Raw genomic sequence first — 16,500 nt, 5'->3', positions numbered from 1 at the left:
TTCCTTATCCTTCCTTCCTTTCTCTTTCCTTCCTTCTCCTTCCTTCTCCTTTTTTTCTCCTTACTTCCCCCTTTATCCTCCTTCCTGCTCCTTCTTTCCTTCCTTCCTTCCTTCCTTATCCTTCCTTCCTTCTTTCCTCCTCCTTCCTTCCTTCCTTCCTTCTTTCCCTATCCTTCCTCCTTTTTTATCCTTCCTTCCTTCCTCTTCCTTCCTTCCTCTTCCTTCTGCCTTCCTTCCTTATCTTTCCTCCTTCCTCCTTTACCCTTCCTTCCTTCTTTATACTTCCTGCCTTCTCCTTCCTTCTTCCTTTCTCCTTCCTTATCCTTCCTTCCTTTCTCTTTCCTTCCTTCTCCTTCCTTCTCCTTTTTTTCTCCTTACTTCCCCCTTTATCCTCCTTCCTGCTCCTTCTTTCCTTCCTTCCTTCCTTCCTTATCCTTCCTTCCTTCTTTCCTCCTCCTTCCTTCCTTCCTTCCTTCTTTCCCTATCCTTCCTCCTTTTTTATCCTTCCTTCCTTCCTCTTCCTTCCTTCCTCTTCCTTCTGCCTTCCTTCCTTATCTTTCCTCCTTCCTCCTTTACCCTTCCTTCCTTCTTTATACTTCCTGCCTTCTCCTTCCTTCTTCCTTTCTCCTTCCTTATCCTTCCTTCCTTTCTCTTTCCTTCCTTCTCCTTCCTTCTCCTTCTTTCTTTCTCCTTACTTCCCCCTTTATCCTTCCTTCCTGCTCCTTCTTTCCTTCCTTCCTTCCTCCTTCCTTCCTTTCTCTTTCCTTCCTTCTCCTTCCTTCTCCTTCTTTCTTTCTCCTTACTTCCCCCTTTATCTTTCCTTCCTGCTCCTTCTTTCCTTCCTTCCTTCCTCCTTCCTTCCTTTCTCTTTTCTTTCTTATCCTTCCTTATTTTCTCCTGCAAAAGAAGGTGGAAAGAAAGCATAAAGAGGGTAACGGGTCGTCTTCTTCTTCTTCTTTCCCTCCTGCATTGCAGGTTGAGCATCCCTGATCCAGGCACCAGAAATATTTGGCATGTCTTGTATTTTCATTCTTTGGGGGAAGTTTTTGAAACCTTTCCCTCCCTCCATCCAGAGATAGGACCCACGCCCAGCTACGAAGGGGGTGTCTCTTTCCTTACCCACGCATATTGATACTAGCTGGAAGGTGATTTCACGCCCCATTTTGACTCAACCCCCTCCTGCCTGAAACCTGACTTTGAACCTTCCGAAAATCAAAGGTGCCACTCTGAGAAATAACCCCCGGCGGTTTGGGGACGAAGAGACCTGAGAGCGTTCACCTCGGTGTGCTTTGAGCCCTGGGACAGAGAGCCAAGGTGCCACTCTCTCAGCCACTGTTGGGATCCCCGGAGAAGAGAAGAGCTTCCCTGGTGCGGGTCTATTAGGAGGAAGGCGGTAGAGATGGCGGCTTTCGGAGGGACTTTCCCTGCCGCCGGACCCGAGCCTGGCTCCGACCCGCGGCGGGAGCGGCTTTGGACCCGCCCGGTGGGCGCCGCTTGGCCAAGCCCGGCTGCAGGAGGGACCCCGGCCCGGCCCTGACCCGCTGCCCGCTTGCTCTCTCTTTGCAGACGCCCGGAGCGCCCCTCTGCCTGCCCTCCAACCTTGGAGGCACCATGGGCATCCTGGACCGCTTGAGGAAGGACTGGTTCATCCTGGGCATCGTCCTGGTCATCACCGTGGCCAAGCTGGAGCCGGCCTTTGGGGTGAAAGCGGGTGAGTCTTTTTTTTTTGGGGGGGGGGGGGGAACCGTGCCTTGGTTGGACGCCTTGCTCTCCTGCACTGGCTTGTTTGCAAACGAGACCTAGCCAGGCTCTGAGTAGCTGGAAGTGGAAGCTTGGCTTTGGAGCAAGGTGCATCTACACTGTCGAATTAATGCAGTTTGACACCACTTTAGCTTCCATGGCTCCATATTATCTAATCCTGAGAGTTCTAGTTTGGTGAGGCACCAGCACTCTTTGGCAGATAAGACTGAATGTTGAAGACTTTCATGGCCGGAATCACTGGGTTGCTGTGAGTTTTCCAGGCTGTATGGCCATGTCTCCAGTGAGTAAGTGAGGTTGGGATTCCCCCAGGCAGCAAGCAGCCAGGCCTTGAAACTGCAAGGCCATTACATGCCAATCAAGGTGGCAAATAGCAACATTCATACATACCTCAGTCAGGGCCAGCTAACACCTTCCAACAAAGGATTCCTCCAGGCAGCAAGCAGCCAAGCCTTGAAACTGCAAGGCCATTAAATGCCAATCAAGGTGGCAAATTGCAACATTCATACATATCTCAGTCAGGGCCAGCTAACACCTCCTAGCAAAGGATTCCCCCAGGCAGCAAGCAGCCAGGCTTTGAAACTGCAAGGTTATTTGATGTTAACCGAGCTGGCCAATTGCAACATTCACGCTTGCCTCCAACAGACAAGAGTTCTTTCTTCCACCCTTGATATTCCACAGATAACTAAACCTAACTTGCCAAGTTTCCAATAGACCCCTCAACTTCTGAGGATGCCTACCATAGATGTGGCGAAAAGTCAGGAGAGAATACTTCTGAAACATGGCCATACAGCCCCGAAAACTCACAGCAGCCCAAGACTGAATGAAGACCGTGGGAGATTAATAATAATAGTAATATAACTTTATTTATATCCCGCCGCCACCTCCCAAAAGGGGCTCGGGGCGATTCACAGAATAGTCCATAATAGTGCTATGAGAACATCAACATTTATGACAGTAACAGTATTAATTAACATAAGACAACACTCAGGATTCCATAGCATTAAGCCATGGCAGTTTAAGTGGTGCAAAATTGCAGATGCACCCACCCACAAAACAAGTCTCTTCAACAGGCAAGGGGAGCTTCTGGCAAAGCCAGGTCTGTTGAAGCATATAAGGAATCCAGCAATTTTTAAATGTATAGCATTAGACCATTGCTTTGAGAGATCTCTCTCCCCAGATAGCCATGCTCAAGTTCTCAGCTGAGTTTCCCAACTTCCAGGCGCTTTGCATGCTTATTGACACGTTGCACGCTGCCGAAAGGACTTCCGCATGGAGGGAAGGTCTTTTTGCACTCTTATCAGGATGCGTTGTTTACACTGTAGAATGAATGCAGTTGGATGCCACTTGAATTGCCACGGCTCATGCTGTGCAATCCTGAGAGTTGGAGTTTGATGAGGCTTCTCTTTGGCAGTGGAGGCTCAAGACCTTGTATTTATTTATTGTGTCAGAAGCGAATGGAGGGTACAGTCATAATGTGTTTCTAAAGTTAAGAAACTTGGCATTATACTGAATGTCCTTTGACCAATAGCTGGCCATTTGGAGTGCCTCTGGTGTGGCTATAAGAAGGTCCTCCATTGTGCATGTGGCAGGGCTCGGGCTGCATTGTAATTGGTGGTCCTAGGATGAAACTATGGAAGGAAAAGACTACTATAATTCTGTAGTGTATATTGACACTCTGTCTTCCAGAGCACATGTGTTCAATAAGAGGAGTGACTTTTGGCTACATGGATATCACCCCTGACCATGTCAACTAACAATAGAAACAACATCTTGACAAAACATAGGCCTCTGACATCATAATTTGTTTTGTTTATTTGACCAGAAGCTGTCCACTTGGAGTGCCTCTGGTGTTACTTTAAGAAGGTCCTCCATTGTGCATGTGGCAGGGCTCAGGCTGCATTGTAATAGATGGTCTGTGGTTTGCTCTTCTCCACACTTGCATCTTATGGACTCTACTTTGTAGCCCCATTTCTTAAGTTTGGTTCTTCATCTCGAGGTGCTAGAGCGCAGTCTGTTCAGCTCCTTCCAAATTGCCTTCTGTATGTTCAGGAGGGAGTCTCTCATTCGGTATCAGCCATGGGTTGAGGTTCCATGTTTTATCCTGCCACTTTTGGACTCTCACTTGCTGAGGTGTTCCTGTGAGTATCTCTGTAGTTCTTAGAAAGCTCTGGAATCATGTAGTTTCACAAGATCTTGATGACTTGCAGCATCAAGACCTTGTGGAATTACATGATTCCATAGCCCTGAGCCATACATATCAGTTCAGGTGGTGTCTAACTGCATCCATTCTACTCTCATTGTAACACAGGTCAATAAATACAAACCTCAGAGTTTGGAGAGAAGGATAGTGCTTGGCCTTGGACCCCTTTATCCCAAATTTGCTTTGGATTTTGTTGCTTTTTTCATGTAGCAAAAGTAGAAACTTAAAAGTGTTGTATGTTGCATAAACTCTTGTCCAGAGTTACACTTGAGAGGACATTCTTTCCAAACTTTGTTTCATATTAACAAACTTTGGACTAGAGCTGATTGTAGTCACACCTCTGGCAGAGAAGGCAAAAGGCCTTGTAAAACTACATCTCCCGGAATTCCATAGCATTGAGTCATGGCAGTGAAAGTGGTGCCAAAATGCATCAACTCCCACAAGTCCATGCCAGTGTAGGACCAATTCTAGATGTAGTCCAGGCGTGGGCCAACTTGGGCCCTCGAGGTGTTTTGGACTTCAACTCCCACAATTCCTAACAGCCTCAGGCCCTTTCCTTTCCCCCCTCAGCCGGTTAAGGAAAGGAAAGGAAAGGACCTGAGGCTGTTAGGAATTGTGGGAGCTGAAGTCCAAAACACCCCGAGGGCCCAAATTGACACATGCCTTGTTCAAACTAATTACAGAAGCCAAAAGGACTGATTTAAACAAATAACTTGTTAACTCCGAGTGTATTAACTTCCTTATGCCCAAATAATGTATCTGTTTCACCTGGGAAAATTACTAGTGTTTAATCTTGGGTAATTACTTCTTTTCTTTGAGAGAGAACTGCTAGGGACATATGAATTATGTATATACATTTCCCTTAGTGTTTCAGCAAGCTAGCAGAGCATTTGTGTTAGTCTTAAGAACAGACTACATTACCATTGGCCCTTTTAAGAGGAACTTGTCGCTATAATGCATACTAAAATTGTCACAGTTTAAAATACACACGATGCATATAAAATAAGTAGTGAGATGTTTACTCTGTGAAAGAAATAAAACAGTATTAACGCTCAATGGGTGGCTCAATAGGTTAATGCCTCGTGCCGGCTGAACTGTCATGTCGGCGGTTCAGTTCCGCAAGTCGGTGTGAGCTCCCATCTGTCAGCTCCAGCTTCTCATGCGGGGACACAAGAGAAGCCTCCCACAGGATGGTAACACACTAGGATGTCCCTTGGCCAATGCCTCTGCAGACAGCCAATTCTCTCACACCAGAAGCGACTTGCAGTTTCTCATGTCACTTCTGACACGATATTTAAAAGTCTCAGTGAACTGACCAGTGAGGAAGTTAGTAGAACTAAATACAATACCCATGCGTAGGATCGGATTATATTGTGCACTTAATTGAGAAAATCTGGCATTCGTACTCATCAGTACATATAAGGATAAGGATGATGTTTCCAATGGGTTGCTGTGAGTTTTCTGGGCTGTATGGCCATGTCCCAGAAGCATTCTCTCTTGACGTTTCACCCACATCTATGGCAGGCATCCTCAGAGGTTGTGAAGTCTGTTGGAAACTAGGCAAAGTGGGGTTTATATATCTGTGGAATGTCCAGGGTGGGATAAAGAACTCTTGTCTGTTTGAGGGAAGTGTGAATGTTGCAATTGGCCAGCTTGATTATCATTGAATAGCCTTGCAGCTTCAAAGCCTGGCTGCTTCCTGCCTGGGGGAATTCTTTTGTGGGAGATGTTAGCTGGCCCTGATTGATTCTTGATTGTAATTCTCCTGTTGTCTGAGTGTTGTTCTTTATTTACTGCTCTGATTGTAGGTTTTTTTAAAAAAAAATACTGATAGCCAGATTTTGTTTACCTCCGATTTTTTGGACCTCCGAAGTGTCTTCGGAGGTCCAGGGTTAGGGTTAGGGTTAGGTTTCCTCCTTTCTATTGAAATTGTTCACATGCTTGTGGATTTCAATATCTTCTCAATGTAGTCTCTGTTTCTGTTGTATCTTCAAGTTCATATTTACTCTTGCATTTTTCAAGCCGAAGACATACAGATAGTCCTGCGTTTATGGGTTGGAATATTAACTTTGGTATTTGAGTACAGTGCTTTACTACTTTCCTTGTTTGTATTGACTGTAAAATTAAATATTGACTTGCAAATATGGCAGGAGATTCTTTATCCTTATGTTAATTGACACATCCTATTGCCATTTTTTTTTCAAAATCAAGTGTATAGCATCATTCTATTAATAAGTATTTGGAATTAAAGCCCACTAATTTCCTCATAAGGGGCCGTGGTGGTGCAGCAGGTTAAACTGCTAAGTTGCAGAACTTGCTGACCAGAATATCAGCAGTTCAAATTTGTGAGACAGGGTGAGCTCCCGCTGGCAGCCCCAGCTTCTACCAATCTAGCAGTTCAAAAACATGCAAATGTGAGCAGATCAATAGGTACAGCTTCGGTGGGAAGGTAATGGCGCTCCATGCAGTCATGCTGGCCACATGACCTAGGAGGTGTCTACGGACAACACCGGCTCTTTGGCTAAGAAATGGAGATGAGCACCTCCCTCCAGAGTCAAACACAACTGAACTTAATGTCAAGGGGAAACCTTTACCTTTAACTTCCTCGTAAGTTGGCGTTTTAAGATTCCTGCTGTTCTGTTTTGAGAATGGCTTCAAACAAATCAAAAAGCTTTGAAAGTGACCCAAGGCAAATGATTTTTTTTCTGCTCAACTTGTAAAAATTACAGTTTATCTGAGCCTACAAGTTTAACTATTTGAGTTTTTGTTGTTTTAAAAATTAATGGCAGTTTTTAAAACATCTCAAAATATATTTTATTCTCCTATCACATTTTGTTACATATCTTGGTTGGACAGATAGATAACATTTTATAGAGTTACTGAGTATAGAGTTATTGCTATGATAAGGCTAAAACTCTGCCAAACCTGTTCATCTTGAGTGATGAATCATCTCGCACTGTAATGTTTTCTTACAGAGGGATACATGCACGCATATCAGTGAATGGGAGCACTACTAGATAGTATTGTTTTCTTATTACTCATCTATTTCTTTCTCAGTATATCTGAACATGTTTGCTGAGTTAGCTTTCTGAATCCAATACCAATTACACGCAGTCCCCATATTACAAACATCTGACTTACAAATGACTCAGTTACAAACGGAGGTAAGATAACAGAAAGTGGGAGAAATATATCTTTCAGAAGGCAATTCCCTCCTGGAAGAGTTATCATGGGGAAAAGGTGTCTCCACCAACACCACAGGGGTGTTAATCATTCTTTATGCTACCGAAAGCTTTATATGTGTATGTGTGTGTGTGTAGGCTTTAGGTAGTGTGTGTGTGTGTGTGTGTGTATATATATATATATATATATGCCCCCGTAGTGCAGTGGGTTAAACTGCTGAGCTGCTGAACTTGCTGACCAAAAGGTCGCCAGTTCAAATCCAGGGAATGGGGTGAGCTCCCACTGTTAGCCCCAGCTTCTGCCAACTTAGCAGTTTGAAAACATGCAAATGTGAGTAGATCAATAGGTACTGCTCTGGTGGGAAGGTAATGGCCCTCCATGCAGTCATGCTGGCCACATGACCTTGGAGGTGTCTAAGGACAATGCTCACTCTTCGGCTTAGAAATGGAGATGAGCACCAACCCCCAGAGTTGGATACGACTGGACTTAATGTCAGAAGATATATATGGCTGGAGTTACACTGTACTTGTTCCAACTTTACATACAAATTCAACCTACAGAGCTTATCATGTTTGTAACTTGGGGACTAGCTTCACTCCCTATGGGTAAACTTAAGTTTGAAGATTTCAGTAATATGTTTAGGCTTTTAGTTAGTTCTAGTCACAGTGGGCAAATTCTTGCAGAAATATATGATGCAAAAACATTTATTTCAGAAAAAAATGGCCATAAAGAAGGAATTGTATCATTTTCTGTCTCTTACTTAATAGTATGAGTATTATGCCAAAAATCTGAAAATATTAAAATATCTAAAATTGTCTACACAAGTGACTGAGATAGAGGCACCTTTGCTTTCTGATGGACCAGTGTACACACATTTTGTTTCAGGAACAAACCTATTAAAATATTGTGTATAAAATTACCTTTAGGCTATGTGTGAAAATTGCGTAAGAAACATACAAGGATTTCATGTTTTGATGTGGGTCTCATCTATGCAATGCTGATTGAAAAGTCGGCAGTTCAAATCCAGGGAGTGGGGTGAGCTCCCGTCTGTCAGCTCCAGCTTCTCATGTGGGGAATGCGATGACCCTCCTACAGGATGGTAAAACATCAGGGCGTCCCCTGGGTAATGTCCTTGCAGACAGCCAATTCTCTCACACCAGAAGGGACTTGTAGTTTCTCAAGTCACTCCTGACACGAAAAGAAAAATCATATGGCTTTTACTGTATAGCACTTCTAGTCTTCCCTCCAGCTACATCTATCATATATACTGGCCTGCTGTATGCGTCACAGCCTTTGAGTATCCACTTAGAAAGTCTGAGGCAGTGACTTCTCTTTGTTGGCTGGGGAACAATGATTGTTTACACATATCTGAGTCTTGTGTTTCATCGCCCTCCATACACAGTGGAGCTTACATCCCCACAATAGGTGGCTGCAAGCCAAGAGCTTATCTTTCAGTCTGTTCTTATGTCAGACAGACTGTCTGTGTAGCTTAGGAAGGCTGTATGTGGATGTGATTATACCTGCCTGGTTTTTTAATTATTAGTGTTAGGCTAACTTGAGGAAGAATGACAGGCTCCATATCACCCATTGAATTTCATGGTTGAACTCGGCTAAATGCAAAGTTACCAGGGTCACTTAAGGTCCATCTACATAAGGAGCCCCCCATGGTGCAGTGGGTTAAACCGCTGAGCTGCTGAACTTGTTGACTGAAAGGTCACAGGTCTGAATCTGGAGAGCAGCGTGAGCTCCCGCTGATAGCCCCAGCTTCTGCCAACCTATCAGTTCGAAAACATGCAAATGTGAGTAGGTCAATAGGAGGGTAATGGTGCTCCATGCAGTCAAGCCGGCCCCATGACTTTGGAGGTGTGTACGGACACTGCCGGCTCTTCAGCATAGAAATGATGAGCACCAGCCCCCAGAGTCAGACACAACTGGACTTAATGTCAGGGGAAAACCTTTACTTTTTCCACCAGACATGGGCAAAGCCATAGATAATTAAAGAAGGGTCAAACTACATTGATTCCACAGTGTAGATTAGGCATGGGCAAACTTCGGCCCTCCGGGTGTTTTGGACTTCTACTCCCATAATTCCTAACAGCCGGTAGGCTGTTAGTAATTATGGGAGTTGAAGTCCAAAACACCCGGAGGGCTGAAGTTTGCCCATGCCTAATCTACACTGTGGAATCAATGTAGTTTGACCCTTCTTTAATTATCTATGGCTCACTGTTATGAAGTCATGGCATTGTAGTTGTACTTTTACAAGGTCTTTAGCTCTCTCTACCATATCATCCAGGTGCCTCACCAAACTACAAATCCTAGAATCCCATAGCATTGAGCTATAGCAGTCAAATTGTATAGAATTAGATGGACCCTTAGTATAGGTATTGAATCAATTGCTTAAAGGTAACCCTACTGAAACATTGTTATTTTAAATACTGTAACCAACCTTCAACTGTTTGGGTGAGTGTTGGTTGTGACTATAATGTAAAGTCAATGGTCTTGGCAATGAGGAATTATTTTGTCCTCCTGAGAAAAGAGGTGTTTCTGGGAGATTAGAGGATACAAATATTGGGAACATGGCTGTAGTTGTGGAGCGTCACATTTTCATTATCTGTTGTGTGCCTACTCTAATTCTATAGAAGCAAAATATTGGCATTTCTCTCAGAATCCTTTCTGAGAATTAATGATGAACTTTACTATTGAAGCAACAGCCACCACACAAACACATTCACAATGCAAGATAACACCGTCTCTTGTTCAGCTCAAGTGTTTTATTTGGTTTGTTTTGTATAAATTGGAGTATGAGTTTAAAATGGTTCTAACATAAGAAGTATAATTCCTTTTTCTTTATGAGTCCTATAGCAGACCTTGGCTTAGATGAAACAATTCTAGTGTAGGACTTGCCACCTACCGTTTAAATATATACTTGTGTGACTTGTTTAAGAGCCAAATGTACCCCAACAAGGCTGAAAGAAATGAATAAAGTGGCTGCAATAGTGTTCTACAACTTTGTGTTTTAAGTACTTCCCCAGCTGTGATAAAGTATGATGAGTCAGTATGGATTTGGGAAACCCAAACTATACCTAAAGTGGAAAATCTGTGGGTTAGATCTAGTAATACGCAGTGTGTTCAAATAAATAACAGTTATCTGTCTGTGACTAAGTGCCATAAGTCTTATTTTAACCTCTCCATTAGTGCTGTAAGTGTGAATCATTAAGTTTGAATTCAATACTCTCATAATTCTGGGGATCAATTTTGCTTAACTGGTGGCTTCCATGGGATTAATGTGAATTTTCTTGTCCTACACTTAAAGGAGCTGTCCACTTGAAGAAGTTAAAGGTTTCCCCTTGACATTAAGTCTGGTTGAGTCCAACTCTGGGAGTGGTGCTCATCTCTATTTGTAAGCCAAAGAGCCAGTGATGTCTATAGACACCTCCAAGGTCATGTGGCTGGCATGACTGAATGGAGCCCTGTTACCTTTCCACTGGAGCGGTACCTATTGATCTATTCACATTTGCATGTTGTTTGGTTGGCAGAAGCTGGAGCTAACAATGGGAGCTCTCCCTGTCCTGCAGATTCAAAATGCTGACCTGCCAGTCAGCAAGTTCTGCAACTTAGCGGGTTATCCTACTGGGGCTAACAATGGGAGTTCACTCTGTCCTGCAGATTCAAAATGCTGACCTGCCAGTCAGCAAGTTCTGCAGCTTAGCGGGTTAACCTACTGCACCACCGTGACCCTCCCACTTGCAGAAACCTTTCCTTAAAAATAAGTTTATCATTCTTGGTTAACAACTTTAACGTCTAATTGGCATCTAAAATGAGTTAACGGAACAGCTTGACTTACATATTTTAAGGAAAGTTGTAGATAGAAGGCAATGATAATTGAATTTGGTCCATCTTGACACAAAAGTGATGCGAGATTGGGAGTGTTGTGAACCAGGGCCTTTCATGTGATCAGTACAACAAATCTGTTGCCCATTTGTTTTGTGAATCTTATATTTTATTTTCAAGAAGCATCAAGGAGGCTTTAAGAATTTCATATTTTCAGCACTCAAAAAATCAGTTAATAGTTGCTAAGAAAATGCAGCTGCTTTCCCAGTTAGTCAAGCCAATTTACCTGGTGGTGCAGCGGGTTAAACGGCTGAGCTGCTGAACTTGCTGAATGAAAGGTTGGCGGTTCGAATCCAGGGAGCACGATGAGCTCCAGCTGTTAGCCCCAACTTCTGCCATCCTAGCACTTAAAAAGCATGCAGGTGTGAGTAGATCAATAGGTACTGCTTCTGCGGGAAGGTAACAGTGCTCCAGGCAGTCATGCTGGCCACATGATTTTGGAGGGGTCTGTGGCTTAGAAATGGAGATGATCACCACCCCCCAGAGTCTGACACAACTAGACTGAATGTCAGAGAAAACCTTTATCTTTGCCTTAAAGCCAATTTAAGGTGCTTCCAATAATACGGTTGAATTAATGTGCTGGGTACAACTTGGACAGTAGTTGTAGCATCACTGATGACTGACGTTACATCTACTCTGTGAAATAATGCAATTTGACTCTATTTTAGCTCTCATGGCTCAATGTGACAGAATAATGGAAATTGTAGTTTTGCAAGGTCTTTAACCTTCTTTGCCAAAAGTGCTGGTGCCTCACCAGACTCAACTCCCAGGATTCTTTAGCATTGAGCCATGGCAGTTAAAGTGGCATTAAACTGCATTAATTCCACAGTGTGGGTGCACTCTGAGTCAACAGATATGCCTAACTCCTGGCTGCCATGTATGCTAAAGTAGACTTGAGATTGTCAATGGTTATGAAAGCTCTTGTCATTCGCTCTTCCCTTTGTGTCCATGCTGTTAGCTGCCATTGCATATATTACCCAAGCATTCATTTAGATAGGAATAGATTAGGAATTCCATTCCATTCTTACTCCCATCTCCCTTTGTTATGTGTGAAATATTGCATAATTAATTTTGAATTTGGATTTGAAGTTGAATTGGATTTGAAGTTTAAAATCAATAGGAACAGCTTTGAACTGGTTGTCCATATAACAGGCTCTGTTCTTCCTGGTTTAATTATAGTTTAGATTGACATGGAATCTAAATTACAGTAATTTCCTAGAGTCAATGATAGAGGTGGGCATTCTTTTATATCTGGCGTTACAGCTTATTGTTTATTTTTTTGCTTTTGGTACTAGATCACGAGTTCCTTCATATTCTATATTTTCATAATATATTAATATTGTATATATTAATATTTAATGTATGTTTTTAAAGGTTTTTGAAATATATATTATAACCCCTATAATAAAATCAGGGTTGGGCCATTTTTGTCCCAGCACCCCCCCCCCCCTGCACCCCCCCTCCCCCGGTGAACATTCTTGCAGTGCTTTGAATTGTTTTAGGATCATTTTGCCCAATTTTGTTCTTACAAAATAGTGCTTGGGGGCTCAGGGAGCATACTAGCAACTTTGCAGCAGCATTTTCCCTAATACCTGCACTAAATCTTGTTAACTCCATGTGTCTTTAGTTTCAAATTCCTCAAATAACCTTCTTTTCCTTTCCTTTCTATTGATCTTGAATATATTTTTTGCTTTTGGATAGAGAGAGAGTACAGTTCGCAGTTCTGTATGTTTGTTTTGGTACTCTTTAGTGGGATTCATATTTCCATGTGTGTGTATAAAGGACAGATTCAAGCTTTCAAGTCATAGCTCAGGGGTAGGGGAACCTATAGATGTCTAGATACAGTTGTGCACCAAGTTCTGCTTTATTCAAAACACTGTGTCCAGTTCTAGGTGTCACAGTTCAAGAAGGACATTGACAAGCTGGAATGTGCCCAGAAAGGGCAACCAAAATGGTCAACGGTCTGGAAACCAAGCCCTATGAGGAACGGCTTAGGGAGCTGGGTATGCTTAACTTGGAGAAGAGGGGGTTAAGAGGGGACATGATAACCATGTTTAAATATTTGAAAGGATGTCCTACTGAGGAGGGAACAAGCTTGTTTTCTGCTGCTCCAGAGTGTAGGACACAGTGGGGCAGTGGATTCAAATTGCAGGAAAGGAGATCTTACCTAAACATTAGGGAAAACTTCCAGGTGGTTTCAGCTGTTGAATATGCTGCCTCAGTGGGTGGTGGAGTCTCCTTCTTTGGAGGCTTTTAAATAGAAGTTTGTTGGTTGTCTGTTGGGATTGCTTCAATTATGTGTTTCTGTTTGGGCTTCGCCTATCTTCGCGATCGCATCTTCTTCTATGAACCAGCGCGGACTCTAAGATCTACCGGGGAGGCCCTTCTCTCACTCCCACCAGCATCACAAGCACGGTTTGTTGGAGACGAGAGAGAAGGCCTTCTCGGTGGTGGCCTCCCGCCTCTGGAACGTCCTCCCAAGGGAAATAAGACAGACCCCATCCCTCTTCTCTTTTCGTAAGAGCTTGAAGACTTGGTGGTTTCACCAGGCCTTTGAGAATGACTAGGACTAGCGTGAGCCCCTGGAATCTGGCCTTGAACCCATTACCCCAGTCAGTTCCCCAATAGGCCCTGGAATTGAGCAGCCACAGGCCCCACTATTCCTATTTTTGGGACTGGTTATTGCACTTTACCCATTTCCCTGGCCCCTCTATGCCTTGCCTTTACTAACCTCAATCAAACCCTCTTAATTTGCCTAGGCCCATTCTGAAATCCTGACCCAAACAGTAATTTTGTACGAAATAATAGGGTAAGATTGATTTTTAATGTATACTAGCCATCCCCTGCCACGTATTGCTGTGACCCAGGGTGTGTATATGTGTTTTGTGCGTGTATATGTGTAAATATGTGTGTTTGCAACACATGTGGTTTTGCACATGCGTTGTAATGTATATTTTGATTTTTTTTTGGCTTTTTAAGTCTCTTCTGCTGTGTTTTCCAGTGTTTTTATGAGTGATGGCCTGATAGACGTGTTGTGTCCAAATTTGGTGTCAATTTTCCTAGTGGTTTTTGAGCTATGTTAATCCCACAAACAAACATGACATTTTTATTTATATAGATATGTTGTTTTGATAATTTTATGCTTATGTTTTGCTTACTCTGTATGTTTTGGTGTTTTGTTACATGGAAACTGCCCTGAGTCTCCTAGGGGAGGTAGTGCGGTATATAAATAAAGATGATAATGATGATGATAATGATTATTATTATGACAGGGGGATTGGATTGGATGGCCCTTGTGGTCTCTTCCAGCCATATGATATTACTAGCTGTCCCCTGCCACGCATTACTGTGGCCCAGTCTGTGCATATGTGTATATGTGTGTGTATATATTTGCATATATGTGTATATATTAGGGCTGGGCGGTTTCGTTTCGTTAATTCGTAATTCGTTAATAATTCGTTATTTTTTTAATTACAAAACGATAACGAACCATTCTGGAGCAATTTTTTTTAAAAAACGAATTTTTAAACACGTTTTGTAAATGCTTCGTATTTTGTTATTGTATTCGTTTCGTTATTGTTCTGAGGTTGTTTCGTTATTATTTCCGCATGTCTGGGGCAAGTTTTTTGTTTAATTAGTAAAAAAAATTATAATATCACACCAACAGTCAACAACAGAGGGAGAGGGAAGCTTCAGAAGTTTTTGGAGGTTTTTTAGCGTATTTCGCGGTCGCGTCCGCCATTAACGAATCGATTCGTTATTGTTTCGGAAATCGATTCGTTAATGTTTTGTAATTTTTTTCACATTTACAAAATTTCGTAAATATCGAACTTTTTAAAAGGAAAATTTTGTAATTATTTTAAATAACGAAATGCAAAAACCCCCAAAAAACGAATCGATTTTAGAAACAAATTTTTCCGTTGTTACCCAGGCCTAGTATATATGTGTGTTTGTGTCTATATATGTGGTTTTGCACACACGTTGTAATGTATTTTTCATTTTTTTTGGCTTTTTTAAGTCCCTTCTGCTGTGTTTTTCATGAGTGATGGTCACTTGTTGGCGTGATATGTTCAAATTTGGTGTCAATTCATCTGGTGGTTTTTGTGTTATGTTAATTTCAAAAAAGAACATTACATTATTTATATAGATGACTATTGACCATGTTGGCGGCCCCTGAATGGGAGCTGGAATCCAACATCTGAAGGGTTGCAGATTCTCCATGTCTCTTTTAAATGTAAAGGAAGCAGTGATGGTCTCAAATAAATTGAACGTGATATCAGTTTACTGACTTGCTTTTATATGTCTATTTGTCTTTTAGGACCACTGAAACCAGAAATCACCATCACATACATAGCTGTGTCAGCAATATTCTTTAACAGCGGGCTCTCTCTGAAAACGGAGGTACTACAATTTGAGTTTTACTCTTTTGATGTGATTATGAGATGAAAGCATCAGGTTCTTATGTTTTGTGATCTTTGTGACTCTTTGCAATGACAAATAGGAGCAACATCAGAATACCAGCAATAGATGATTAGTGTTTGTAAGTAAAGATTGATGAACAATTGCTCGTCAAGTGGTGGACATTTGAAGACATTCGCTTTAATTTTATTTTCTGTTTTATTTTGGATTTTTTTTGTTTTATGTGTTGTATAATATTGTACCTTTGTGTATATTTTCTATGATTTTTGAGTTTTGATGAAACACCTAATGCAGCTGCTTATTGAAAAGTGATCTGGGACTTAAAGTGGCTATCTAGTTGGTTATGCTAGAGTAGACCCACTAGACAATTGTTGAATGGTGAGTCAACATATAGGGAAATCCAGTAGTATGCCTTTGTCAAGGCTGACAATAGAATGAGTTTCTTCTGAGAAATTAAATGGAAATTTTATTGTCAGTTTTTATTACTTTCCTTGTTCCCAGGAAATGCAGGGCCATTGTGGATTGTAACTACTTAGTTTAAATTGGAAGCCTTCTCAAGACAAAATCCAGATTAACATCATCATCTCTCCTCCACATGCTTTAATAGAGGGCTTCTTAATTTTTTCCACTCGCAACCCCTTTCCACCCAAGAAATTTGTATATGACCGCAGGTATATGGGTATATAAAACAGATTTAAAAGCTAAACATTTATTGATAACAAATCAGCATTTATAAGGCTTGCTAAACAGGCCGATTTTATTTTTATGTAATAGAGCTGAAACATCTTTTGCAACAATAAAAGGTTTCTGAACGTCACCTAATAGCTGTTTTAGACATGTACACAAATCTGTTGTTCAGTGTTTACAATGGACTCTGCAGATTTGTGTAAAATTGTGAAACAGCTATTAGGTGACTTCCAGAAACCTTTTACTGTTGCCAATGTTTTGTGACCCCAGCATTGAGGTACTACAATTTGAGTTTTACTCTTTTGATGTTTATATTGTTCTTGTTTTATTTATTGCATTGATTGATTTGTTGTTTGTCT

General features: G+C 41.9%; 1 protein-coding gene across 1 annotated transcript in view; it reads left to right on the top strand.

Annotated features, from left to right (window-relative positions):
- Nucleotides 1-1,385: 1,385 nt before the first annotated feature.
- The window catches only part of SLC10A7 (solute carrier family 10 member 7), a 175,630-nt gene continuing 160,515 nt past the window's right edge, over nt 1,386-16,500 (top strand). Inside the window, exons 1-2 of the mRNA XM_060778873.2 lie at nt 1,386-1,711; nt 15,354-15,436. Of these exons, the coding sequence (XP_060634856.1) occupies nt 1,612-1,711; nt 15,354-15,436 (183 nt within the window). The 5' untranslated portion in view covers nt 1,386-1,611. The remainder of the gene's footprint in view (nt 1,712-15,353; nt 15,437-16,500) is intronic.

This window comes from Anolis sagrei, chromosome 5, assembly GCF_037176765.1.
Source record: "Anolis sagrei isolate rAnoSag1 chromosome 5, rAnoSag1.mat, whole genome shotgun sequence".
NCBI classification, from domain to species: domain Eukaryota; kingdom Metazoa; phylum Chordata; class Lepidosauria; order Squamata; family Dactyloidae; genus Anolis; species Anolis sagrei.
Note: the sequence above shows the minus strand (reverse complement) of the source record. Positions and strands in the feature narration are given on the sequence as shown.